At 42.9% G+C, this 26,448-nt stretch overlaps 1 protein-coding gene across 1 annotated transcript in view; it reads right to left on the bottom strand.

The window, feature by feature from the left end:
• Window positions 1-15,411, bottom strand: part of BMPR2 (bone morphogenetic protein receptor type 2) — a 103,968-nt gene extending 88,557 nt beyond the window's left edge. Inside the window, exon 1 of the mRNA XM_086615881.1 lies at window positions 15,336-15,411. Within this exon, the coding sequence (XP_086472007.1) occupies window positions 15,336-15,411 (76 nt within the window). The remainder of the gene's footprint in view (window positions 1-15,335) is intronic.
• Between the last annotated feature and the right edge of the window lie 11,037 nt (window positions 15,412-26,448).

The raw sequence follows: 26,448 nt of genomic DNA, 5'->3' as shown, positions 1-26,448 counted from the left end.
TAAATGCATTTCTAAGCCTTCTAAAAAACAAATTTTCATTTTAAAATTGGTATATCTAATAGTTTTATGTTCTGCAATAAATTCACTACTTTTCACTACTTTTCCCCGTAAGCACAGTTTCAATAAGCACAATGCTTTCACAACCAGCTTTCAATTATAAGATTTCTAAAAAAACCCCACCAGTTTGGGATTATAATGAAAGAAAGGGTGAAGTGGATAACAATGGTCCAGGAGCCTGCAAACCAGAGATCTCTTCATCTCTGCTGGTGGCATGCTGAGCAACAGCTAGATACTTCATCCCACTGTGGTCCTCCTTCCACCCATTGTCTACACAGTCTGTAAGTACTCTAACACTTTTCCTCATTAAGATCACATTTAGGCCTCGTGATTTATTTTTTTTTAAAGCATCTGTACTGCAATAATCAGTGGTGTGTGCAGCACATGTTCTCAAAACACAACTGGTGTCTCAGAACAGAAAATCCAGAGGATGACACTTGTCTCCAGCTCCCAAGAAGAAAAAAACATTTATGGTAACTTAGACAATTGCTTAGAGGGGAGAAGCAGCTATTTTTAACTAGTTTGCTTAGTGGCTGCACTTGAGGGAGGCTCCCATTTCCTTTCTTCGTCTCCTGTAGCAGCCATAACTACTATTTCCTTTTCCTTCTGCTGCTTTTACAAAATATCTGGACTTGCAGCTTGCAACAATGCTGTGTCTTCAATACTGTCACAGGTTCAAGGCAAAAGCCAAATACTGCCTCCGAATCAACTTCTGTCCTGAAGGGCAGCAGGCAACTTTACCTTTTGAGCGCATCTATTTGTGTTCCACCCAGAAATAGCAAGCCTGAATTAGGCAGGCCCTGAACACGAACCAGCAGGCCACTCAGGGGATCCCGATTTAAGCTGCTGGTGGCGTTTAATGCTGCTGGTGCTCCCACTAGTAAGTGCAAAGGGGGTGCAGCACTCACACACACCTACATTGATTGTGCTGCTTAAGCACTGCTACTTGATACAATCGTTTGCACTTGAGACAATTTAACTCAGAGCACTGGAATTTGTAGAGACAGACAGCACTGTATCGTTTGTCAGCTCCTGATGACCAAAAGTATGAAAGCAGATCATTAAAAATGAATTTAAGAGTTTCTGTCTAGAAGTATCACTGCTAAAGACCTAGTTATCTCTGACTCTAGTTTAATTCTGTTTATTTCAAACCTATGAGAGGTTTATTACTACACACTAAAACAAATCTTCTGCACTCCTTAACAGAATTGGATAAATGTCTCCATATGCCAGGTATGGGACTGGAGAGAGGAACTCTTTTTCCTCAAATGGAGACATTTGAGATGAGGACAGTCTTTGTATTCACATTTGTATACATTTGGTGAATAAAAACCGGAAGGATAGGAAGGGCAGAGCAAGCAAAGGCTACCGCAGTTCTAAGCTAACTTCCAAAGCCTGATCTCATCAGTCTTGCACAATACAATTCTAAACACAAAGACGAGAATTCAAAATAATTCTAGCAGAAACACAAGGAGAGGTATCTGTATCACACTAATGACTAGATACAGATCTCCAAGAGAGCATGATGATTTTCTTTTTGAACTGTCACACCTCCCCTCTCTCCCATACATTAGTTGACAACACTGAGAATAATTTTGGTCGTCTTCTACACATATTACCAGCTTGCCTTTCAAAAGCCCTTGAGCCCTCTAATCAAGCGTACTACAGGAGAAAAAGTTTGGAAATCTGTGGTATGGAACCTGTATATTCCCCAAGGACTGGAATAGCACTTCCCACAATTTTACCCTAACTATCCCTCTCCCCAAATCTTAACAGAACCTTCATATGATTATTCCGAAAGCATTATTTAAATATATATCTCAAATCACTTCCTTAATTACTCACTCAAGCTCATGCATGTTTAAAAGAATTAGTAGATGTGCCACGTCTCATGGGCTATACTGAGCCAAGTTTACGTAGGTAATGACTGTTCTATACTGCCTCTAATCTCACCCCACTGCGTATCCCCCAGAACAAATCATACATTCACAGAGGATCTGTCAATCAAGATTCTCAGAGTTTGTGTTCTGCAACAATAAAATTAGAAAAATAAAAGAGCTCCACTTTTAGAAAGCATACCAGAAGAGTCGGGAAGCCAAGCATTCCTTTAGGGAAAAATAAACTTCAGTCTTTTGCACTTCCTTTATGCATCCCAGTTGATCTGAGCACTTATCAAAGATCTCCTTTTAGTAACATGATACAACTAGTTTCTCTTCATTAAAGTGAAGAAATGCATAAAACAGCAATGTTCAAGTTTAAATAAAAATGTCTTTTTACCGTAACTGAAATAAGGGAAATTAGTGAAAATGAAGAAGAGAGAATACCAAGGAAGAACCACATGTGAAGAACCACCTCTGAATTGAGGGATATAACATCCAAGGGGAAAAAAGAAGCAGGAAGGTCTGCAACTGCAAAAGTCTATTCTCTGTGAGAACTTGAAATCACCCCTTTTTCCACAAAATGAGGCAGAGATCCTGCAGAGAAAAATACTTTATAAAAACTTTCACAATTATGCACAAAGCAGCTGAATTAAGGTCAGACAAATATTTACAATAATGACTTTTTTTGTTGTATATGACAAATTTCATGTTTGTTTTTAATGCTCTGCCTTTTAGGTAATCCTGGTTTTGCTTGTGAAAACAAAACTACAGAATTTCACTCACTGTCTGCTAAACACAACTTTTGCAGCTTCCCTTCTTTAAGTGCTCCACTTGGATCTTAAACTGTGGAGGGATTATCATCTCCTGCTCAAGAGGAACATTGACAAGGGAGAAGGAATGACATCCACAAAGCCAGATAAAACACAATATGAGATTACAGTGGAAATTCACTGTACATCAAATATTCTGCAGCCACTTTGCATGTTCTCGCTCACAACTTCTTTTCAAGAGCTATCTTACACTTATTGCAGGCTCAGAGCACGCACACAGGCAATCAAAGCAAAGGAGTGGGCATACTATTTAGTTTCTATATGAACTGATCCTGTTTCTTTACAACTCTTGGTTCATGAGTTCTTAACATGTATCCTCAAGCTACCAAGATGCATGTCACTGCTTGTGCCTCCGATGCTATCAGAGGCATCTGGTACTCGCTGTTTGTCCTCACATCACCAAGAAAATTTGAAAATACCTTTCTACTCCTTCCTCAATAGCTCTGCCATTTTTCCCCTCAGCAGCCCTCCCCAACCAATTCTAGTAGCATCTACATAGAAACCAAGCTAACAAATACAGCAGAGCTAATTAAACTGGGCTCAGCTTATGCTACATCACACTTTACCTTTGAATTTTGATATGTCTTAGAAGCAAACACATCCCCTTAAAATAAATAAGCAAGCTCTTTCCTTGAAAACCTTGTTTGAAAAAGTCAAAGCTTACTCTACTATTCTTCAATTAAAGGAGGGATACGAGTCTCTAATAGTGTTTCCTAATACTTTTTGCTATAAAAGTGTACTTCAAGCTTCCTCTCTCCTTAACTAGATTAACAAGCTTTTCCTTCAATCAAATATAATTAGCAGGACAGCACTTCATTAAACCAATTTCTTTCCAAAACCACCGACTCTGTGAAATGAGAAGAAACCAACATTCTGCAATGCAGACAGAGTTAAGACCCTTAACTCTAGGAAGAGTATTGCTGGTGTGATAGCACTGAGCTCTTCACTTGCCTTTCCTTGTGCCCACCACGGCACATTCTTTAGCTGCAAGGTCACTTTCAAGAAGGTGATTAGCTTTCCTTGTTTGGTACAGGATGAATGATGCTCTCGTGCCTGTCTAGACTGAAACTTGATGGAATGCAGTTACCTCTGCACCTTGGATTCCCACACCTCACGGAAGTGAAGCGAGCCCCAGTGTTATCAATTAAGCACTGAAACTAAGTGCTTTATGTAATCACCACAAAGGAATTTACACCAGATTCCATCGCATACGTCATCCTCATTTGGTATTATATATTTCAGCTAAAAGTAATAAGTGTTTGCATGTGGCATTCCTAGATTATTTGAAACTATTTAGTTGCAATTATATGCTGAAAGCATATGTCAGTAACATAAAGGTAAATGCATTACATGCTTATTCTAACCATCCTAAAAAGAATAATAAAACCAAGGGTGGAGAAGGGTGGGCAAATCTAGGAAACGAATCAAGACACAAATATCTTGTCCTGTAATAACACTGGTAAACATCCAGTCAGGATGTCTAGTTTTATCTGGAGATGCAAGGATATTGCAATAGGCTTACTTCTCAGTGTTTCCTGATAACCTCACTAAAATGCCTTATCTCCAAAATCTGTGTCAAGTTCAAAGAACAAACTGTAAATTTCTATAAATTAATAAAGTATTCAGAACACTGAAACACTTAAAAGGCTGGTGGGATTACATCAGGATCTTGTACAATAAGCATTTGAAAATAGACTATAACCTAACTTCATTGTCCCAAAGTGATTCTGGTTTTAAGCTTACAGCATGAACACAAAAATATGTGAAAAAAGCAACACTGAGAGGCTCATAACTGGCATCGCTTCACCATAGAAAGGGAAAAGTGACTTATTTAAATTTCCATTTAAATACAGAACATTCACATAAATTTTCGTCTTCCCCTCAGTAATCAGATACAGAAAACAAGTTAGCTGATAGAGTAAGAAATTCAGTATTTAGAATTATCTCTATTAACTTCAATTAGAAGCCTGTCTAAAGGCTGCTGACATCTTTTGTTTGGTTTTTATTTTGCATTATATGCATGAACATATTGCAGGAAGTTTAGAAATTATATATAACAGCATTGTTAAATGTACATTGAATCCTGGTGTCTAAAAACTATGGCTTTAACTACATTTTAAGATTTGAAGTTGGCAGAAAAGATACCATATGCACGGTATTTACCTGTGAAACCTGCCACCAAAGAGAAGCAGTATCTCTTCTTGTTAGTAATAAATGTTAAAACATAGGTACTGTTTGCAAAAATCCATAGCCATTCAATCACTTAAATTAAGCATTACCTAAGACACTGCACTGATTTTCACAAATATTTTAACAACAATTTTATGGAAGATTAATCCTAACCAAATGCAAGAAGGTAAAGTCATAAAACAGATTGAGATTCTACACAAATTCTTATTTCAGTTAGTACAACTATGGATTATTCAGGTTCTTTGTGTAAAAATATGCTCAGCAAAGTTTTGCATTATTCGCCACATAAAAACATTTTTTTAAAGTTAAAATTTCAGTTTTCATTTGTTTCTTCACAGTCCCAGCAGTTCAAACAAAAATTTGTTTGCTGCTATTTTGATGGGTACTAGCTACACACAGTGCAGTTCAGACAATTCTGCGGGACATATTCTGGATTTACTGGCAATTCCAGATGCTTTCTCACTCCGCTAGTGCAAGCTTCTTTCTCTAACAGGACATAGAGAAGGAGGAAGAGTGTAGCATATGTTGCCCTATGTGCTACACACTGTTCACCGCTCTTCCCAACTGGTCCTTCAATTTTTAGTAAGAATCTTAATTAACTGTGGAGCTTTTTGACTTTTCCGCCTATCTCCTTCCCTTGTTATTGGATCACCAATTCTGTTCACAGCCTTGCTTACCCTGTGTTCAAAGGCCATTCTTTATTCCTCTCCATGCCTTACTAGGTTTTCAGCTCAGCTCTTTTGTTACTTTTCCCACCCTTCCAAAACCAGTTAGGAAAATCAAGTTGTTGTCCATGGTATCATTTTGACAATATCTGCCTCCTTTTGCTGATCTTCACTTCTTCAAGATGAAGGACTTTGTTTTGATGACTGCTTCAAAGTACATGACACCTGAATAGTTGCTTTCACATTTAACTCTTACGTTCTTCAGCAGGACCCAATTCAACATCACTTTTACTGCATTCCCTCTTTAACGTCTCTAGATTTCCTCAGTGAAGTGACTTCTGCTCTGAATGAGCTTGCCAGTTTCATACATTATGCACTATTTATTATTCAAGTGTCTTAGGCTCTCGCTGCCTTTTTTTTTTCTCTGCACATGGGAGAAGAAAATATTCTTGCATTCTCAAAGCAAAACAATGAAGTTGTCTGAGTTTTTATATTATTATTTTATCACTATTCTTCCTTATTTTACACACCTTCTCCTCATTTTTTAAAATTAATTTACTATGTTGCATCATATTTGGACTGTGTATTCCTGTGCCCAAAGGCCACATCTTCAATTTTAAGTAGCCTTATACAGTCTGCATGCAGATTAGTAAAACAATAATTAGAGTTTTATTTGTTTTGCACACAAATATTCTATTCCTCTACATCTTAAAATAAGGGAAGATAAATTTGCTGACAGCTTCATTAATGGTACTACTTCTCTGACAGGAAACAATAAAAGCGAAGAAAGTCTCTCTATTTGCCATTTAAGATATTTTTAAGTTTGTACTGAAAAGTTCAGGAAAAAAATTTACTAAATTTTAAATTCTTAGCTAAAACAATGTTAAAAACTGTGGCCAAATAATTGTGTTCTACTGCAACAGCATTAACTACTACAGACTAAATTTAACTAAAATTTAATTAGGCCAGATTCATCTTAATATAACTAAAAGACAAATTATTTAACAGGTCCTAGTACAATCTGGATGCAATTAATAAGTGTAAAGTTTATCAGTCACACAAAACAAGCTGTTTATAAGGACTTTTTGGAAACTAAGAACACCATGCAAACAGCTAATTTGCTAATATTAAAATATTACGTTTTAGCAGTGAACCAGTTTGGTAAACTTGAATTTTGGTAACATACTGAGTACACACGGATATATACACATACAGACGCACAAACATACATACATGTATTACAAGTCGTCTTCACTGTATCTGTGCAATACACACCAGAATTGGGGATTTGCATCTGTTCTACATAAAAAAGTTAAGAGAGATTGAAATACTGCTGCAAGTGGGCATGAGAAATGATTTACCCGAATTTAAGTGGAAATAAACTGTTTCCACATCTTTTTTTCACTCGTTTAGATTCGCAGCCTGCAAAGCCGAGCAAGAATAGCACAGAACGCTGGAACGAGTTCTTCCACTTCTCGGCCGAGTCCTACTCACACACCAGCAGCAAGCCCTGCGAGACAGGAGCGTGCGCCCTGACCCAGCGCTTGTCTCCTGTTACAGCTGGCAGAGCCCAGGCCTCCGTGGCTATTTCAACCATGGCAGCTGCTCCAGCTACAGCTCCCTGGCCTGGGCCATTACAGCTAGAAATAAAGGAAAAGAACTTTAAACATGCAAACATAAGAAACCAACACCGTGGTGGCATCCAGACGAACTTCATTACAGGGTTCCTTTTATCCTTCTCCGATTGCAACTGGAATTATTTTAATACAGAAAAATTGTTCTTGGGCTAAGTGCCTGCTTTGCATATATATGGCAGTGCCACAGTGTAACTAAAAAGAGAGGTGCCACAATTTTCCTACTACAATCTTAGTATTTCTCAGCTTACTATATTGGCCTTACTTATCATTCATATCTCAGACAGCTAAATATAATGAAAATTTATATTTAAGAATCAGTAATTGTAAAAAAAACACTGATCTTCGGCTAGGAAGGTCACTTGTCTGCAAATAAATACAGAAAAAAATAATTTCTAGGGTTCAGCTTTTAAACAAATAAAATGACTAGCAAAGTTCACAGCATACAGCACATATCTTCCGTGTATAGTATGTCTGCACCAAGATTTTTGCAACTTAGAAAGTACAGGGACACAAACCACTCCAACTAAATCAGCTTTACTGACTTCTCTCTGAAGCGTAACATCAGAAGGAAAAGATTAATTTTCAAGTAGGTTCAGCAACAAACCAACTACAACAGAACCACTCCATCACTAACAAAAGGAAATACTTTTTAGCAGTGAACAACTAAACATACCCCTGTAAGATCGTTTATTTAATACAATCATTAGTATAGAAAATAGTTTGAACAGTAACAAAACCCATTATTCTTCCTGATATATGTTTGTCAAGTCTAACAAATTTCAGACTAGCAAAGGATTGTGGAATACCTTAAATTCTTGGAAAACCTAATTCAGGATGGTCTAGGAGTTTTGTTCCAAGTATCTGTATGCATGCTGCTTTGGTTGCAGAAATAAAACACTATTTTTAACAGAAAACAAGCCAAAATTATTAAGTCTGATACGGCAAAAGCAAGAGCAGTAGAGCATGTTTAGTCAGTCATTCTTGTCACTGAACTATGTTAAAGTTGCTCCCACCAGGTGAACCTGACCTTTGTGACTTAAGCAGAGGGAAATGTACTTCACATCAAGAATGATGAGCCTGGAAGATGACACTGGCAACACCCAATACTTGGATAATTCATTAAGTGCTGCATTCTCTAATGTATAAATTAAGGAGCCCAATTAACATACATGACCTACGATTACATTCTCGGTCATCTCACTCAAACAACAACAACAAAAAAATGCCTCTTACCCGTATTTTCTTACACCTGTCCTGCTTACAACTCAAAATAGAGAAAGTATATATAGTAGAACAAGGAGCACAAACATAGTATCAGCTTTTGGCTAAATGTAATAGTAATCGCCGCTGCACGCTGCTGCTGGCACTACCTTGCCCACTTGCTGGTAACAGGCTGCACAGCAGCTTGGAGATTCACTGTACCACGAGCTGTGTCACTGTCTGCCGTTTACTCCAACCCAGAGGGTGACAATACATGCCTTTCCATTACTTAACACAAATAATAACACTAGTAATAAACACAACTTTAACACGAATAATAAAACTATTTTTCATGCACTTCACAGGTTCAAGCAAGTATAACACATGACAAAAACATTCAAAGGGACTACAGGGAAAACATAAGTTAGTTACAGCACCGTTGAGAAAAGATCATATGGAAGTTTTAATGTGTGGGCTACTTGAACTAAAGCTAAGTTTACACACAGGATAGTCAATTAAAGACTGTTTTGAAAGGATGAAAAACAATGCATGCCATAAACTGCAAGTTACTCATACACACTGTGAAGTCATAAATGGATGTCAGCCATTCAAGTAATGTGCTGTGGCCACTGTTTTGGAAGTTTAGGTAAACATATTTGCCTACTATGCTGTCTCAGAAATACAAGTTGTTCCACAAACTACAGACTAATTGCCTACAAACATGCCCTTTCTCCCACACCTCTTACCCAACTCCCACCCCTCCCACAAAACATATCTCCAATTCTCCCCCAGATCTCCTATGACATGCCGAGTGAACAGAAGACAAAATATACTGGGCTTATTCCAGAATGGTGTATGCACCAACATGCTTGCCAGCACCCCTGCACTGACTGGGCAACCAGTTTTCAGCAAAGAGAATTACCTGGGCTGAGTTCTGCTTCACTTTCCCCTTGGGGAAACCTCTACCTTGGAATTGCCTCTTCTATTCAATTCCTAGTTTTCATGAAAACAGCAAGAAGTTAATCTCTTGAGACTTTCAGCATCTTTCACATATGGTTGAAATTGGCCAGCAGATTCATAAGTTAATGGTGGTGATGGAAGGGTTTGCAGACGGCAATGAGAGTCTTCTGTGTCCATAGAACCTGTTTTTCCCTTCCTCTCTCACAGAAATAAGAGACAAAAGAGGAAATACAAAGTACTGAGAGATGCAGCAGGCACACACCTTTAGAGTTCAAAATTAAAAATGTGATTTGATGCAAACCACCCAAGACAGCAATTGAGTAAACTGACACATCCCAATGACTTGAAATAAAATGCCATCACCATCCAAAAACCTTGTGGTTTCCAAACTTATGAAGCTGACGGAATGAGAAGAGGGTAAAGGCATTATCTACTGAGTAGGTGTCATTCAGTCTCACAACAGAGAACAGAAATCTTCAAAACTGTTACCTACAACTACACTTTCTTTCTCTCCCCCAGCACGATTAACTTAATTCCACCACACAACTGCAGGCACTCACTCTCCAAACAAGTCTGACAAATACAAGACCATCTCTGTTCTGGCTGTCCAATACAGCTTGGTTCTCATCCCACTGCAAACCGGATTGAATCCTTCATCCTTTCCAATCCCTCCTCTCCTGACAGCCTTTCCTCCTCCTGGTCATACATCCAGACTGACCTCTCCTATCAGATTCCACTCCTGCTGCTCAGTCCAGCTCCTGGCTCTGCAATTAACAGACTCCTTGAGTCTAGAGGGCACCATCAGAGATCAGAACTTTAGGAAGAGCATACGTTTTCAAAAACAGTTTTTAAAAATTACAAAAACTTAATTTTAAAACATTGATAGTCAACTCAAGCTTCCCATTGCAAACTACTGTAGCCAAGTTTAAGACACCAGGCTTCAACATAAGTTACCAAGACCGATGTTCCCTGGCAATCGTCTGTGTGCGTACTCCATGCTTATCTTCAGATGGATTACCATATATCAAGGCATATCTTAGACGATCTTGCTTTAGAATAGAAAGGGGAAAAACTTACTACTGTTGCATTATGAACATCATGATAATTAAGCACTGTAACAGGACAGACTACCTAGACAGGCTATGAAATCTCTCTTCACAGGAGATTTTAGAAATGTTAAACAAACATTGTGATCCGTACCTACACAACCAGCAACCAGACCATGAAGGAAACAGAAGAGCAGTCACTTCCAGCTCTACATGTCTATAAACTTACACTTCAGAGAAAGAAAGAAAGAAAGAAAGAAAAAAACCAAACAAAACTCAACACTTCAGTACTCAAACTGATTTTCTGTTTTGGAGAACACTGTTTCACTCCTGTTCCACTTAATTTTAAAGTCAAATTCAAGCAGCAAGCAGTTCTGCTAAGTCTACAAGCTTAATAAAATTAATATTTAAAACTGCATGCAAACTATGCACAGATTCCTGCCCTACCCAACATAAAGCATCACCAAGACTGTTTTATTCAGGGCATAAACATTTTGTTCCAAATGGAACTTCACACGCTGCTTGCACACAGCCCTGGCTGGGAAAGTTAGATTCTGCTCAGAAAATGACAGCCTGCTCACGGCACAGCCAGACTAAGTCCAAACACAATACAGCTCCAGTGACAGTAAGCCACGCAGTCTATTGTTAGGAATAAAACATTTCTGATAAACCTAACATACCGACTTTCTCTTCCTTTTGGTGAGCAAGGCAGAGGAAGGTGACATCTGCTAAGGAAACCATGCCACTGACCATACAGACTACTGAGAAATACTTAATGAAATATAAAAAGGCAGGGGGGACAATGATGTAAAAGTCAACGAAGGATTTTTTAGAGAAGTTCATAATACGTGCTACAGAGATGCCATCAAAACAACCACTTATACAAAGTTCACCATAAAAATTACAAGAAATACAGTTATGTTTCTTTCTTTGTCAAGGGTGAAGTGAAGTTTGCCTTCCTTCATCAGAGGAGGACAGGCAGACGATTCAGCCAACCTTTTACACACCATTCCTTTTAGGGTAAAACCATTCATATTGAAGTGAAGTACCCCTGTAATGTCTTGTGGCTTGAAATTTGGGCTCCTCAGGCATTAGATGAGTGCAGCTTCCATTTCCTCACAGGCTATGCCTACACAGCACAGTGCAGTACAGAAGTACTTAAGTTTGTTTGGGAACTGGAAGCAGCTTAGCTGAAATATCACAGAGGTTCATACAAGTTGATCTACCTAAAGGAAAAATGGCTCTTCTCAGCTGGGTGGATGGCTCTGTGCAGAAAACTGTGCTTTCACAATTACACTCTTTGTTTACACAACTAGACAGTTAATGAAGCCCTAGTCTGCTGTACAGACTGCACTTGTACGTGTGGTTATCCATCAAGCATATCAGTCATGCCCCTCAAGCAAACAGTCTGTTTCCATCTGCTAGGCTAATGTTTCTGAGACAGCTCCCAAGTCAAACAGAAAAATAAATTGAATTTTTAGATTATATCTGAATGAGCCATAAACAATGGGTATAGCTCCTGTAAAGAAGTAGAAATTGGAGTGCAGATAGGTTTAAAAAAAACTGTATAATATGCAAGATACCTAGAGTCAGTTACTAATTCAAAACATTGAAGAACTGAGTTGAATAGCTGAAGGAGGCTTTTCCTCATGTCACACAATTCATATTTCAAACAAATTGTGTTGAGACACTAAAGTAACTTTAACTGGCAAGACACAATTGGACAAAAATGCTTCAGTTCACTCATTTTAATTAATAATTAAAATGATCATTAAAAGAAAATACTTCAATCTCTATCCAGTTCCATTCACACTGAAAAAGGTTTGCGGCCCTGTTGAACCACATAGATACAGACTTATGGAAAGATTTCCAAAGATAAAAGGATATTCTATTTGCTTTAATTATCACCTTATACTTTGCGCAAATAATTTATACATTTGTCAATGGAATGCTGTCTACCCTGGATACGTATAAAGAAGGAAAAGTGGTTTCGTATTGCATATCACAGAAGGCAAGCAAGTGAAAAATTGAAAGATTATATCTTTAATATCAGGTCCATACGAACACCCCAACAAAATTCTTCAGCAATAGTGGGGAACAGCTCAAAGGTTCACCAACTACCTCTTCAGACACAACCCTCATGATTAACGCATCCAAATCCTCTAAAATATAAAGGCATATAAATATGTCCCGTAGTTCTAAACAAAAGATTTAGAAAGAGGTATTTCAAGTCATTTGACAAACTAAAAACAAAGCGGCACAAATCATTTTTTTCCCCCAATATAACTTTTTTAACTCCTCAAATTCTTACCTAAGACTAGTATCAGTAAAATGACCTTACTGTAGCATTTCTCTTTACAAGGACTAATACATGATTTGAATACAGAGTTACTAGATACCTGTCAAGATCTGGATTTTATGGAGGAAGCCAGTAGTATTTTCCCCCTAATTCAGCAAATTACTCTGAATCTGGAGCTAGTTCTTTATTGTATCTTCAGTTACAAAGGCGAAGGAAGAACTACCTTCTTTCTTCATTCATATTCCAGATTATGAGTGAAACTGTTATCTACAGCCTCACTGTAAGATTATTTTATTTTTTGCCATCTTCTTTATGCATCTTTACATCTTTCCTTTCCTGCCCATAGTAAGCTCAGGTCTTTGTGAAGCTCTCCCCAAGGAGGTCCAGATATTCTCCTTCAGACAGAAATTTACAAACCTTTTATAAAAATACTTTCCCTCTGATGTCATGATTTTGCTTTTATAAACACTCCATTCTATACACTACTGAAATATATCATCCATTCACTAATCAGAAGTTAGAATTAATAGTTTTCAAGGCTACAAAGGCAGCATTTTCACTCTGATGGGAGCATACAGTTCCTACTTTGTGGGAGGGGAAGAGAAGAGAGAGTGTTGGCTCTTTCATGAACATAAAAGGGCAGAATTACACATTAGTGTAGCTTCCCCATGTATAGACTTTTTTTTCTGAAATGCAGTGTAAACTTAAAATCAACCGCTAGCTACTTTAACTAAAGCTCACATCACCCGTGTAATTACTTTTACAGATGATTATAACCAAGGTTTTTTAAAATGTGGATTGTTAAAGTTTCACAATTAATAAATAAATCATGATGGGAAAATAGGTTCCTACTCACAAAACAACCAAACAAGGTGGCATCGTTAATTCCCTTTTAACAAGGCAAAACCAGAACTGAAATACTGGCAACGCTGTTGCCAGTCGGGATTGACGTGGATTGGCAAAACCATGCAAACAGGCTGGTATCGCAAATGCCCAGCCTTGGCCTGGTTCAAATCCATACTCACTCCTTCAGTAACCCTTCTCCCTCATCAGGGCAGAGAAATTACCAACTCACTGAAGTTTTCACAAAAGGAAAAAAAAAAGTCTACACTTTTCAAAAACTGTATTTGAAAGTAAAGGTGAGATGCTGGGCATTCTTGGTTCATACGTGCTTTAATACCAGGACTTTTGACCTTCAGAAGTCCCTTCTTTCAGAAAAAAAAAAAAAGAAAGAAGAGAAAAGAGAAAAACAGTCCTCAAACTACCACAGAGAGATGCTGCAGACATCAATCGTAAATAGTAGCAGTCAAAGGTCAGGATGATATAGGCAATATGAATCTTTTTATTTAAATAACTTCCTGAAAAAGACCTCTTAAAAAGCAAAAGCAAGAAAATCGGGGACTGTCCAGTCAGAGCGATGAAGAAATTGCCTAAACATTTACATAAATCCTGTATAATTTACAGGATTTTCCTAATAATAATGACACCAAGCATCTTCAACTTTGGCAAGTAATTCAATTTTAAGACCTCACTGAAATATAATACGGAAACTACCATCAGCTTGTTGGGTCATCTCAGCAAGATACAGCAATTTTCTAACACGGATTTATTTATGAATTATACACATCAGATCACAAAATAACACTAAAAAAAGCAAACACTGCAAATTGGATCCAAATTAGTAAAAAGACTCAAAGTCCTAGGAGTCTTCCAAAACTGCTGGAAAACGCATACAGCAAGTAGAATTGGTATTAGTGCCTAACAAAGCTGAGTAACACTCAGAAGGCTTCAACCTGCTCATCTGTCAACAGGACAGAAAACCAAAGGATGTCAGACCAAAACACATCATCTCTTCCAATATCACAGCCAAACATCCTACATATCTGACACTGAGCTTCCAATAGGTCTAGAGTGTCCAAAAATATGAATAAGGATGCTCTTAGCATATATGCTTCCAACTTCTTGTTAAAAAGAAAAAGAGTACTCTTCGAGATCTTTCAGTGTTCCTCGACAGTGTTTTGTGTTACTGTTCTATAATTAGAAGTGACAATAGAAATATCTAAATTTTTACTTCAGATCTTTCCTCCAAGAAAAAAATATATACATTACAGTAAGTCTGTCATAAACCTGCAGCACACGAAAGGCCTCGAAAAGCACCGATGCTGATAAAATTAAAAATGGCTGTGCCCAAAGATCCCACAGCAAAACAGGCACAGCTCTGCTGACGATTAAAATACATATTAAAAATTCCTGCATTACCTTACAAAGTGCGAGTTATGCAAAACAAAAAGATTATATATTTTTCCAAAACTGAAACAAGTTATTCGACAGAGAAGCAGATCTAGGCAGAGCATACATCTCGAATGCAGGTCGAGTTCATTTACACAATAAAGCAGATTTTATTCTCCGAGACGCTTAACGTATCGGGATCTCAAAACTTTATCAGGCTTCGCCGCTTTAATAGATGCACACCACTTTTTAAGGAGACACAGATGTGCCCAAATAGCAGCCGACCCCACCCCCCTTCCCTCTGCCAAAATGGCTAGTTCTTTACACCCACTGGCTACTTACCAGCCGCAATGCTGAGCAGCAGGGTGGCACTGGAGAGCAAGAGCACCAGCACAAGGTGCTGCAGTGAGGCAGTCATACCTGGGGACGCCGAGGATCGAGGCAGAAGGACGCGGGGGAGGAAAAAAAAAAAAAAAAAAGGGAGACGGGGGGAAACGACGAGAGGAATTTCCTCCTTCTTTCGCACAGCCTTCCTCAACTCTCTCAGTTTACGATCCCGTCTGGAAGGGCAAACAGCAGACGAGAGGAGCCGTCTTCGCTCTTACTCCATTACACGCGCCTGCCTTCATGTCTCGGGAATCGGCAGCGCTCCGCGCACGCTGAGGAAGCGCCTGCTTCTGCCTCCCAGCCCCGAGGCATCTCCCCCCGCCCAGGAACGGCGGCACGCTCCCGACTGGGCTGGGAACCACGCTTATTTCCTACGCAGCTTCACGGCAGCGAAGAAACAGCCCGCTGGAGAACGAAACATATCCAGGCGCGAGCCCGCCTCTACAGCAATGTCAGTCCCGGGGCGCGGATAACGAGCTCTACGGGCTTACGGCTGAGCCGCGGCCCATCCCGTTAAAGGTCTCTGTCTTCTCGGCGCCCCTCCTCGCCGCCTCACGCTCCCGGGAAGCTGGCGGCGATCCCCTCAGTCTCTCCACGGCGAGGCGCGACCCCCTCCGCGCTCACGGCGAGGGCTGCGGCTGCATCCCGGCCCATCTGCCCCCCGCGCCGGGCGGGCTCCACCGCGCACCCCCGGCCCCCCGCAACAGAAGCGCCGCCACCCCGACAAAGGTGGGGCCCGGAGCGCGGGGCGGCGGGAGACGAGGCCCCTCCTCGGCGGCTCCCGGCTGCGAAGGCACCCAGCTCCCCTCGGCGGGCGAGAAGCGCGGCGGAGGCCCGCCCTTCCCCGTGCCGGGGAAAGCGCTCTCCCTCCTCCGCCTCCCCTCCCGGAGTTTCCACAGCGCCAGCAGCCCCAGGCCCGGCCCGGCCTCCCCGCTTCAGCTCTCCGCTCGCCGCCGAGGGCCGACCGGGGAACTGCTCGGCCCCCTCCGCGCTGCCAACGCCTTCCCCCCACGCCGGGCTCGCCGGCGAGGGGCAGCTCCGCCTCCTTCCCGTGCCCGCCGCCCGCTGCGGGCGGGAGAAAGGGGCCGGAGGTCCTCCGCCGCGGCTCGCGCCCCCTCCCGCCCGCCGCCCCGACGGCTCTCCCCGCTCCAGACACAAAGACGAGTCGCTCCCGCTGCCGGTCTGCGCTCCCGGCCCGCCGCGCCGCGCCACGCCCCGCGCCGGCCAGGCCGCGCCCCGCGCCCGCCGTCAGCGCCGGGGCCGCCCCGCCCCGCCGCCCCTGACCATAGAGGTGGGCCTCCAGGTAGGCAGAGAGGGGCCCTCTCGGGCAGGAGGCGGGGCGGTGCCGCGCGAGCCGCCCCGCCATGGTGCGGAGGGGGCGGGGGGCGAGGCGGGGTGGGGGCGCGCCGCGCCGCTGCGGTGTCGGCGCGGCCTGCGGGCACGCCGGTAAGGCGGAGGGCACCGTCAGGCGGAGGAGCGCTGGAGGCGAGGGGTGGCTCTGTGAGCTGGGCCCGGGCCTCGGCCCGCCTGAAGGCTCCCGACGGATCTTCCCGGGAAGGCGGCGGGAGAAAGCCTGAGAGCCCGTCAGCAGGGCAGCCGGAGCGCAAGAGGGACTCAGCCACGCTCAGCAAAGCCTCTTGCAGGCTCTGAGGTTGTATCAGCTCCGAAATCCGTGGCCTTCCTTTCAGAAACGCTGAAGCTTCTGCCTTGTTCTCCGCGGGCCCTGTCGGGCTCCACCGGCAGCGCGCCCTGCTGCTCGCCCCTTGGCGAGCCACCCCTGCCCGGGCACATCACCTCTGCACCCGCCCGACTCTGCCAAGCAGAACCATTATCTGCCTCTGAAATTAAAGAGATTCTGTGATTTCAAAACAAAGATAAAGTCAGCCCGCTGAGCTGTTCGCGTGCTTTAACCTTTGCTGTATTGCAAAGGACTGAAGAGATAATTGAGGCCAGCAGCTGGTGGGAGAACAGACTGGAATATGGTGTCTGATCTGGCCTAGCAAGGCTCTTTCAAACAAGTTTTACTGGGTGTAGCATATAAAAAGTTCCTTGAAAACGTCCTGCATGCAGAAGGTGCCTTCGTATCCAGGCTTCGCCAGAGTCAATCATGGGAAACGCTTCCCTGTGCCTAAATTCCAAGAATGGGGTGCAAGGAATACAAATTCAAAAATCCCATTCTACACCTCAAACTATTAAATGCTACTACATAAAATGGTGTAGTTGCAATGATAATAAAAGGCTTCTGTATAACTCTATTTCTCTTCACAAGCCGTAACAGGTGAAATAGATGTATTCCAATTCTCACATCCTCAAGAGAGGTATTAAATAAATTCTAATAGGGTTTTTATCATTGTGATGCTTCACCCACAGACGTAGTTTGACATTCGTAGGGTCAAGCTGAGTTTATGTGGCTGATGGTTATAAAAATGTTGTAAAAGTTTGTTAACAATATCTCTACTTCCAATCGATGCAGATGTAACGTGGATATTGGTGGGAGACAATAAAATATAGAATCCCAGATTGTAATTTGTATTGCCACTTTCCAGAACTGCAACCACATGTTAACCACAGTTTCCTTCCTGTTGTTTGTGGAATGTGAACTGTCAAGAAATAGCCTTTAGAAGAAAAAGAAAAAAAAAAAAACACAACACAAAAAAAACCCAACAACAAACAGAATCGTTTTATTTATATATTATTATATATATATAAATATATATTTAATATATATTTATTTATTAAGAGAGGAAAAAAAAAAAAAAACAACCCAGCACTGAGTATTTTTTGTAGGCCCAAAATCCAGTGTTCTTTTCTGGTTCAGCAAGGACACCAAACTATGCAGCATACCTTCTGCCCGGCTGTACCTATCAATGGAAGAAGTGAGATCTACTTTGTTCACAGAAAACAAGAACCTAACTGTGTGGGTTGCACAGCACTTTCACTCTTTAATGGTAAAAGAAAATTACTGTAATTGTTCATGACGTGTATCAGAACCTGCTCAGCGTGAAGTAAATGACAGAAGTCTCACTTGTTTTAATGGTTCTAGTTTTGTCTCATTAAGTAATACGAGGAGTTCTTCTCCACAAGACAGTGTACAAAACATATTTTGCCTTAAAATACTTACTTTTCTCTCCACTAAATGGATCGGATTTTTGTTCTCTGTTTTCCTACACAGAAGCAACGAGACGTGCCATTTTAAGTACAATTATTTCCTCTCAGTTTCACAAAAACCCAGATCCTGATCAAGAAAATACCCTTGTGAAGGCCATGGGGCTGTGGATTTGCTTCCGCTGAGCATATATCAGGTCCTTGGACTAATCTCCCAGCCTCGCAATCCCAGCACTTTGCAAGACTTTCTCCTCCTTCCCTACCCTATTTTGAGTTCTGCAAAAGACCTTCTCCTCAAGGGCCGGGTCCCTCCTAGCGCAGTCGGATTGCGAAGGCTGCAGAAGGGCCCCTGGTCGCGCACCGATGCCGGGCTGCAGAGCTGGAGCTGCTGCGCTCTGGTTTCTCTAGAGCTGGCAGGGCTGAGGAGGGGCTGACCCCCGCTTCACCACACAGATGTAGGAAGTAATCGCTGCTGTCTGAGCACAGAAGCTTCCTTTTCCCACGGTGGTGAGAGAAAACTGGAGATCTAAACTGTTACACTTAGGCTTACTTATTGTTATGTGCTTGGACGAGAACATATTAATAATTCTTTCTGTGATATTGTTTTATCCATAAGCCAGGATTTCGCTAGCCTAGTATTCAGAAACGTCAAGTAAGACCCACAGAAAAATTCTCAGGATAATGAAATCTTGCAGAGCTGCAGCACAGTAAATCTGTGGTGCAGGTTTAGGTAAGGGTAGAAGGGAGAGAAGAGAAAACCTGTAAAACTACTAAGATTTAAAAGAAAATATTCTGACTGAGGCACCATATTTCCACCAGGAAGAACCTCAGCCAACGAAACAACAACATTGAACTTAATGAAGACAAGACTGTTAAAAGCTTGAATGAGGAGAAAAGACCTTATGAAGCAGATGCTCTTTTGCAACTGTTTGCTGCTCTTGCAATCAGGCAGGGGCAAGGCTTGCGCCTGGAGGGCAGTCGTGGGGCAAGGAGGACAGTGGCAGAGGAGCCAGGGTATGGTGGCTGCAAGCTCCCTGAGATGTCAGTCTGACGTGCACCAAGTCCACGGCAGGGCACGTGTGTCTTGCCCTTGGGCAAGGGAGCTTTGAGTGACACAGCCACACGCAGCTCGGAGGCTGCCCCTGTGCTTGAGTGAGGCACCGAGATGCGAAATAAGGCTGGTGTGCATCTCAGATGGTTCCCACTGTCAGTCGTACTGATGCAGACACAAACACGTTGGTATCACTTGCAAATTCAACACTGTACGTAAGTAAAATTAAACATGTCTTTGTTAGCAGAATCTCCTTTAAACAACGTGGGTTTTTTTGGTTACCTGGAATATAGAAAACTATGGAATACTCTCTTGGAAGCATGAAAAATCAGTGGAAAATAAAATGAACAAAGCATGAAGAAAACCGAAATGAACTACCAAACAATAGCTTGAGCCCTATTTCTTTTTAGAAAGTGTGATTTTCAGGCACTTTAAAAAGATTTCTCAGGATAAGTTCACTGTTATCCAAGAGTTTTTCAGCACTGACGCAACATAACTGTTATCACTGTTAGGACTCAGGGGACTGTTCTTTTTGACAGGGCCTTTCGTGAAGTCAACAAATCACTTTAAAACAAGCCATAAATTATATTTGGCTGCCCCTCAGCTTGGCCAGAGTGTTCTCTCGGTGCTGTGGTAAGTGTTGGGGCAAGACGATAATAACGTGGCCCAATGTTTAACTTTTAGGGGATATTTTGTTCCTAATTTAAAACCGAAGCATTCCCATGGAACTGACTTTGATGCATAAACATATGTTAAAGCAGCAATCAAGGTGTTCACAGACTTTCCTACAAATAAACACCTCCATTCTGGATCTTAAGTAACGGCTTAATAAATAATGGATTTGGTACACGTTTCTACCACGGATGATGTCTGCCACTCACTGCTAAATTAGGGATCTGTCAGCAAGATCATCTCCCCAGTCTCGCCTCCTGTAACAGTACTTGGAGAGAGAGGTGGTTTCTGATAGCTAGGATACAAGCCTTATATAGTTTTCTGGATTATTATTAACATCCTGAATTGCAGCCAGAATGAACTGAAAAGACAATACTGTCTACTTACAGTCTGCTGAGTCAGCAGCTAAAGCTTCAGCCAGTGCAGCAAAACAAGTAATCACACGCGGAGTCGTTCGCTTCGGAAGCATTCAGTTACTTATTTTATAGAGATTTTCCCATCAATATCAAATCCAAGGTGTCACATAGAGGCATCAACACATCCCTGTAAGTCGCCTTGGAGATAGAGGTCAAGATAGTGAGGGTGGCTGTGGAAAGACCATAATTATAGGAGAACGGGCACGTGATATGCAGAAAGTAAATGGTGAATCCTCTAGGGACTTTATAAGCAACCTGGACCCAGAAGTACCTTTCTTCAGTACGGACATGTTTCCTTGGGAATAGGGAAAGGCACCCTGCCCTTCAGAGCCTTCCCACAACCTACCAGCTTGCTTTCACCTTGTCTGAATTATTGTCAGCTTCTGCTCCTTTTCCAGGGCTTAGCTTCATCTCAGGAAAACAGATTCCACGAAAGAGGGACAGAGGGACATCAAGCTGTGCCTGAAGCCCTGGAAAAGTCCTTCATGGGAGAAAGTCAGTTCCTTTCTGTTCTTTCTGACAGACAGGAAAAGCACTAACCACGATCGGTCTGCCCTGCCAAGATGCGAGACGGGCAAAACCTCCAAACCTCCTGTGGCATCGCATACCAGAGCGCAGGCTGTCACGCTCGCAGTTCTACCAGAAGCATCAAGGAAACGGTAAATTGAAATCCCTCCCTCAGAGGGAATTCATTTCCCCTTTAGTCTAGTTAAATAATCTGTGCCAGACATTACTTTTGGCCTTTAGACTCATAAAAGCCTGTCTGAAGGCTGTTATGACTTCATTTTTCTTTGTCTCTGAAGCACAGAAAAGAGCACCAACTTTCGAGCCTTTGAAAAAAAATAAACATTTGCGAGTGTAAACTAGGAAGTGTTTTCAGACCTGGGTTTTTCTAACTCTGCCATGTTGCTGCCTAATCTACTGCGAGATGAACTGCCACAAAGTCACGACAGTCTTTGACATCACCATCCTGTATTGGAAGAGAAATTTTGTGGCAGCTTTGTTTACCTTTTGATGGGAGACTTTAATTTAATGCAAAAAATAATTGCACTACTTTTGTGGCAGTCCCTGGAAATATTTCTTTTGATATTAAACTTCTTTTATGCTGGTCTCACATTCCCTGGTTTTGGTATAGTGAGTGGTTTCCTGTAGGAAGCCCATAATGGTGTGATCAAAGATGCAAGGGGTCAAGCCTGGAAAAGGAAGGAGGTGGGTGTGGGACAGGTAAGCCTTCGGTCCTCAAGGAGAAGGAAGAGGAAGGTGCACGTTGTGTGATAAATGCACAAAGGGCATATTTGGTATCTAAAAGCATTAGCAGTGAAATGGTTGATAGACTTTCTACATTTCATAATACACTCTATTTCCCTGAGATAATGAACTACCAACAATGTTCACAGCAGTTGCTGTCTTGTTTTAGAGATAACACTGCTTAGTCTGTGGAAACTTTATCTGCATTTTGGGGGCGGAGGTGAGAGAAACTTTCAAGCCAGCTCCAAGAAGCACCTCCCACTTTGAATTAAGCCTGAAATCATATGTTAAAGGCCCTTTACAGCTCGCCTGAATCTCTTGGCTTGTTCACCACAACATGAAACGGGAAATTTGCTGCAGGGTGTTTATCAGTTCAAAACATCACTTACTCATTAAATCCAACAATTGACTTTTAGACAGAAACAGAGATGTAATGAGTTGTGTCAGAATCATCTTCTGGTCCGTAGCAGAGGGGTATGTCATCGCCACAGACCTGCAGGGTTTCATTCCTGAGAGCTACCTGAGCCTTCTCACACTCACAACAGGCAGCTGAGAAGAGAACTCATGGCATCTCCAACACACTGTTCTCCGTTACCTTCCCTTTTTCCTTCTTACCCTTTTGGGGTAGGGTTTTTTGCTGTTGTTGTTTGGGGTTTTTTTAATTGCTCACTGCATGAGCTATTTGGCTTTGCAAGCCAGGCTGGTTTTCGAAAGCTGCCTTTTCCTTTTTATTCTTTAATTTCTCGCAGACACTTCGACCTAAAAATATTTCTCTAATCAGCACAATACTTCTATCAGGAAGCTAATAAAAATGCCCTTTGAGAACAAAATGAAACCCTCTGATAAAGCCTTGGTGGACCTGCACTCAATTTGCCATGGCAGATGTCTGGAGGAAACAGCCTGCATGCATTCTCGTTTGCTGGCCGTCCTTGAACTCCATGCCAGCTTGACAAGTGTCAGATGTTCATCTACAGGAGAGAAGCAGTTGTTACTTGTTATTTTAAATGACATATTTTAATAGCAAACCAGCCGTGCACGTAAACGCTCCCCAAACGTCCTGAATGGTGGCAGTGGTGGCACCACTTGCCCCTGATGATACCAGATGTTGGAGGTGTGAAGCCTCCGTGTCACTCCACTCCCTGGAGAACACATCGTACCCCTTGAATGGCTCCAACATAGTCCTTGCTGCCTGCCAAGCCCGGGTGGCTGGTGGGGATGGCAGCATAGTCGGGGTTGCGTTTGTCCCCTACCTTTTTTCATCCTTTCTTTGACAGCGCCTTTGCAGCTGTGGTTCTCCTCCGAGGCTGCTGTTTTGGGCAGTTGTTTGGTGTAACAGGGCACACATCCCCTTCTCTCCCTGTCTTTCAGCAGCTACAGTGCAGCCCTTGGCCTCTGCTGTTACCTGTCTCCTCGGTCTCTTCCTTCTTCCTTTGCAAGGACTCAGCAGCAGTGCTGAGAGAACAGCTTTTGCTCAGGCTTCTTACAACAGTTCCCCTTTGCAATGAGAAAAGAGACGTCAAATATGAACCCAACAGCAGAGCTGCTTCAGGTTTCATCTTCTCTTGCAAAGGCAAGAAACAGTGGAAGCAGAGTTAGAACTGAAGCATTTTTTAACCGGGGGCTTCCTGCCATCACAAGCAGGAGGGCAGAGGGCTGGTCTCACTTGGAGCCACAGCTCCCAGGAGAAGGTCCTGCTCTGAGTGTGCCTGCTCAGTGTTCCTCTCCTGCATGCAGCCAGCTCCAGGAATGCCACCTGGAAAAATATAAAAGTGAAATTACTGCCTTTTGCTATACCAAACAGGAGATTTCTATCCCCTATGCTTCTGCCTGTAACACGACATCTGTTGCCTGGTAATTTTGAAACTTAGTTTTATCTGTGAAGAATATTCCATCAGATCCAGAAATGAGTCAGTATCTCTGTAGGGCCTGCTTGCCTCTTGCGGATTGATTTGGAAAAATAAACCCAACTAACTGCTCCCCCAAAACATCCATCAGGAATCCCCTTGTTGAAGCGATACAGGCCAGACCACCAGCTCCAGCCACCAGCACCAGTTCGGAGTTGCTCAGGCATACAGCCAGCACTGAGGACACAGTCTCTCCCTTCACCCCATGCCATCTTCTGTCATTTGAAATTGCAGAGGTCTAAAAAAACTTTGGCTCACAAATGAGAACCAGACCTCCAGAGGCCGTTTACAGACTTGCCTTCAATTCTTCCTCTGCTTCTCACCAGGATCGCCTCCATCCACGTGGCCCCTGGACAAGGTGTGGGCACGCAGGGCACGTGCTCCCCTCAGCCACTCCGGCGTGCAGAACACATGAGCACCTACAAGCCCTCCCAGCCAGTGGGTCGCAGCCCCGAGTGGTGCTGTGCCAGGCCGGAGCTCCCCACCTGCCGGGCAGGACAGGGCAGAGCTGAGCAAACAGCTGCTTGTCGCAAAGCCCCACGTCAAATGTCCCTGAATTTGGATAACCAAGTGCAGGCACCTGCAACTGTTGCAGAGCTACAGCTGGGCTTCACTTCCCTCCATCCCACAGCTGCCCTGCTCCTTTGTGCTGGCCCCAACAGATACAGGCACAGTGATGGGACAGGGGAGCGGCAGTGACATTTTGTTGGGGACAGAAGACTCTGGCAGCCAGCTGCGTGGACACCGCTGCACTCAGATGCATCTGGAAAATGCTCAAAAGTTTCTCTGCGCCCGCCTGCAGGAGCAAGTCCCTGGGGCAGGCCAGCAGATAATTGTCTGCTCAGAAGGAAGGGGCAAGTCCCATGTTTCGCTCAGCTTAGCCAAAAGCTGTAAAGCAGATTTCTCCTGCCTTTCGCTAGCATTCAGACCTCCCCTGCATGTTTTGTTGATGAAATCTCTCACCCCAATTTGCGAGATAGCAGTGTTTGCTAAACACGCTCTGCCTTGCTACCAGAAGAGCTTCTGACCTTGTCCTGTCTTCTTCTTGGCGTTTGGCAAATACTTAGCGCTCGCAGTGACCTCCAGCCAGCTGGGCAGAAAGCTTTGGAGCCAAACATGCACAAATAATTCCAGGGGCAGCTGTTACTACTGTATTATCTCCTCCTGTGGTTTCTACAGATACAAATAGTTAATACATGTTGCAGTTTGCAGCCCCTTTCCCTTTAGCACACCAAAGAGCATCTTCCTTCAACGCGGGGCCATTAAACCCATCAACAATGGGGGCCTTCAATCTGGTAGTAGCCTGTGTTGCCAAATGTATCTGACTCTCAGATGAAACAGAGCCCAAAACAGCCAAAGTCACAGATCACAGACATGCCATCTTTAGCTGAGAAGGTCACCATTTAATCACCCTCCCCAAATTAAATGAAACAGAGGTCACTTTGTGTGTACCCAAACATAGCACCCCCTCTCTTCAACAGCTCCGTCCTCCTGCAGCTCAGACCTGAGATGTTTTTTAACCCTGATGCATAGAGGTCCAAGCCTGATCAGAGTTCATTCAACCCAAAGAGCAGTAATGACTCGCTTCCAGAAAATGAGACTATTATGGCTACAGACTATTATGAAAGCCTGCATGAAGCTGAGACCAGATGTGTGCTCTGCTCACTCCAACTGTTGCTTAGAGCAAAGCCCTGGTTTGTTTTGTTTTTGTTTTTTAAACAAAACAAAACAGAGAATTGACATGAATTAGGGCTCCTCTGTAACAAGAAAGATTTTTCTAATGTTTTTCTGCACTACCATTACAGGCGCATAGCTGGGCTGGGAGCACATGTCCACCAACCATGCTGCAGCAGCCACTGACCTCCTGCCAGGGCACAGCAGCTCTGAGAGGGTGGATGAAAATATGGAAGGAGCCCTTACACAATAGGATGGAAGTGAATGGGGTTGCCATCCCATTTAAGATCAGCTGCAAGAATCAGCATGTTGTCATTAGGACTTTCTGTTATTATTTCAGTAGGATGCTCTGTACCATCCCCTGGACATCAGAGCCATTGCATGGCTACAATAATTCTTTGCCTTTACAGCAAACCTTTCATCAGAGGATCTCAAAGCAACTTGCCTGCAAGAACGGGCACAACCTCACACTGTGCCTGTGAGATAAGCAAAGGATGGAATAGATTAACTGCTTAAAAGCACACAGCAGCTCTGTGGGATGAAGGAAAAATAAGAAAAATATATATCCGTTTGAAACCATGCAGGCTTTTATAGAGAGGCAGCCTGGAAGGCTGCCAGGATGCTGAAATTGCCTCCCCTACACAACCATGAATACCATGGAAACCAGCAGGGCACCAGCAGGCAGGAAAGGAGATCAGCAGAGAAATGGCTTTCCACAAAGCATAGCCAGGCTGGGACGCTCTTGCTCTCCTGACAGAGGGAGGAGTACGTGCCCAAGTGCCAGTGTTGCTGCCGGTGGGAGCAGGGCGCCAGGAAGAGGTTTTTCCCAGCCTGGGGTAACGTTGCTTTCCAGGTTGCGGCTGGTAAATGACAGCAGAAAGTGGGATGGCTGAAGAGTGCTACATCATGTCAGCTGTGGTACAGAGGTAATGGAAACCCTGAGTGCCAGGTAAAGCTTCAACCCGTGCTGGGAGGTGTAGGAAGATGAAAGTAAGTTG

This window comes from Tauraco erythrolophus, chromosome 8, assembly GCF_009769465.1.
Source record: "Tauraco erythrolophus isolate bTauEry1 chromosome 8, bTauEry1.pri, whole genome shotgun sequence".
In the NCBI taxonomy this organism is placed as follows: Eukaryota; Metazoa; Chordata; class Aves; order Musophagiformes; family Musophagidae; genus Tauraco; species Tauraco erythrolophus.
Note: the sequence above shows the minus strand (reverse complement) of the source record. Positions and strands in the feature narration are given on the sequence as shown.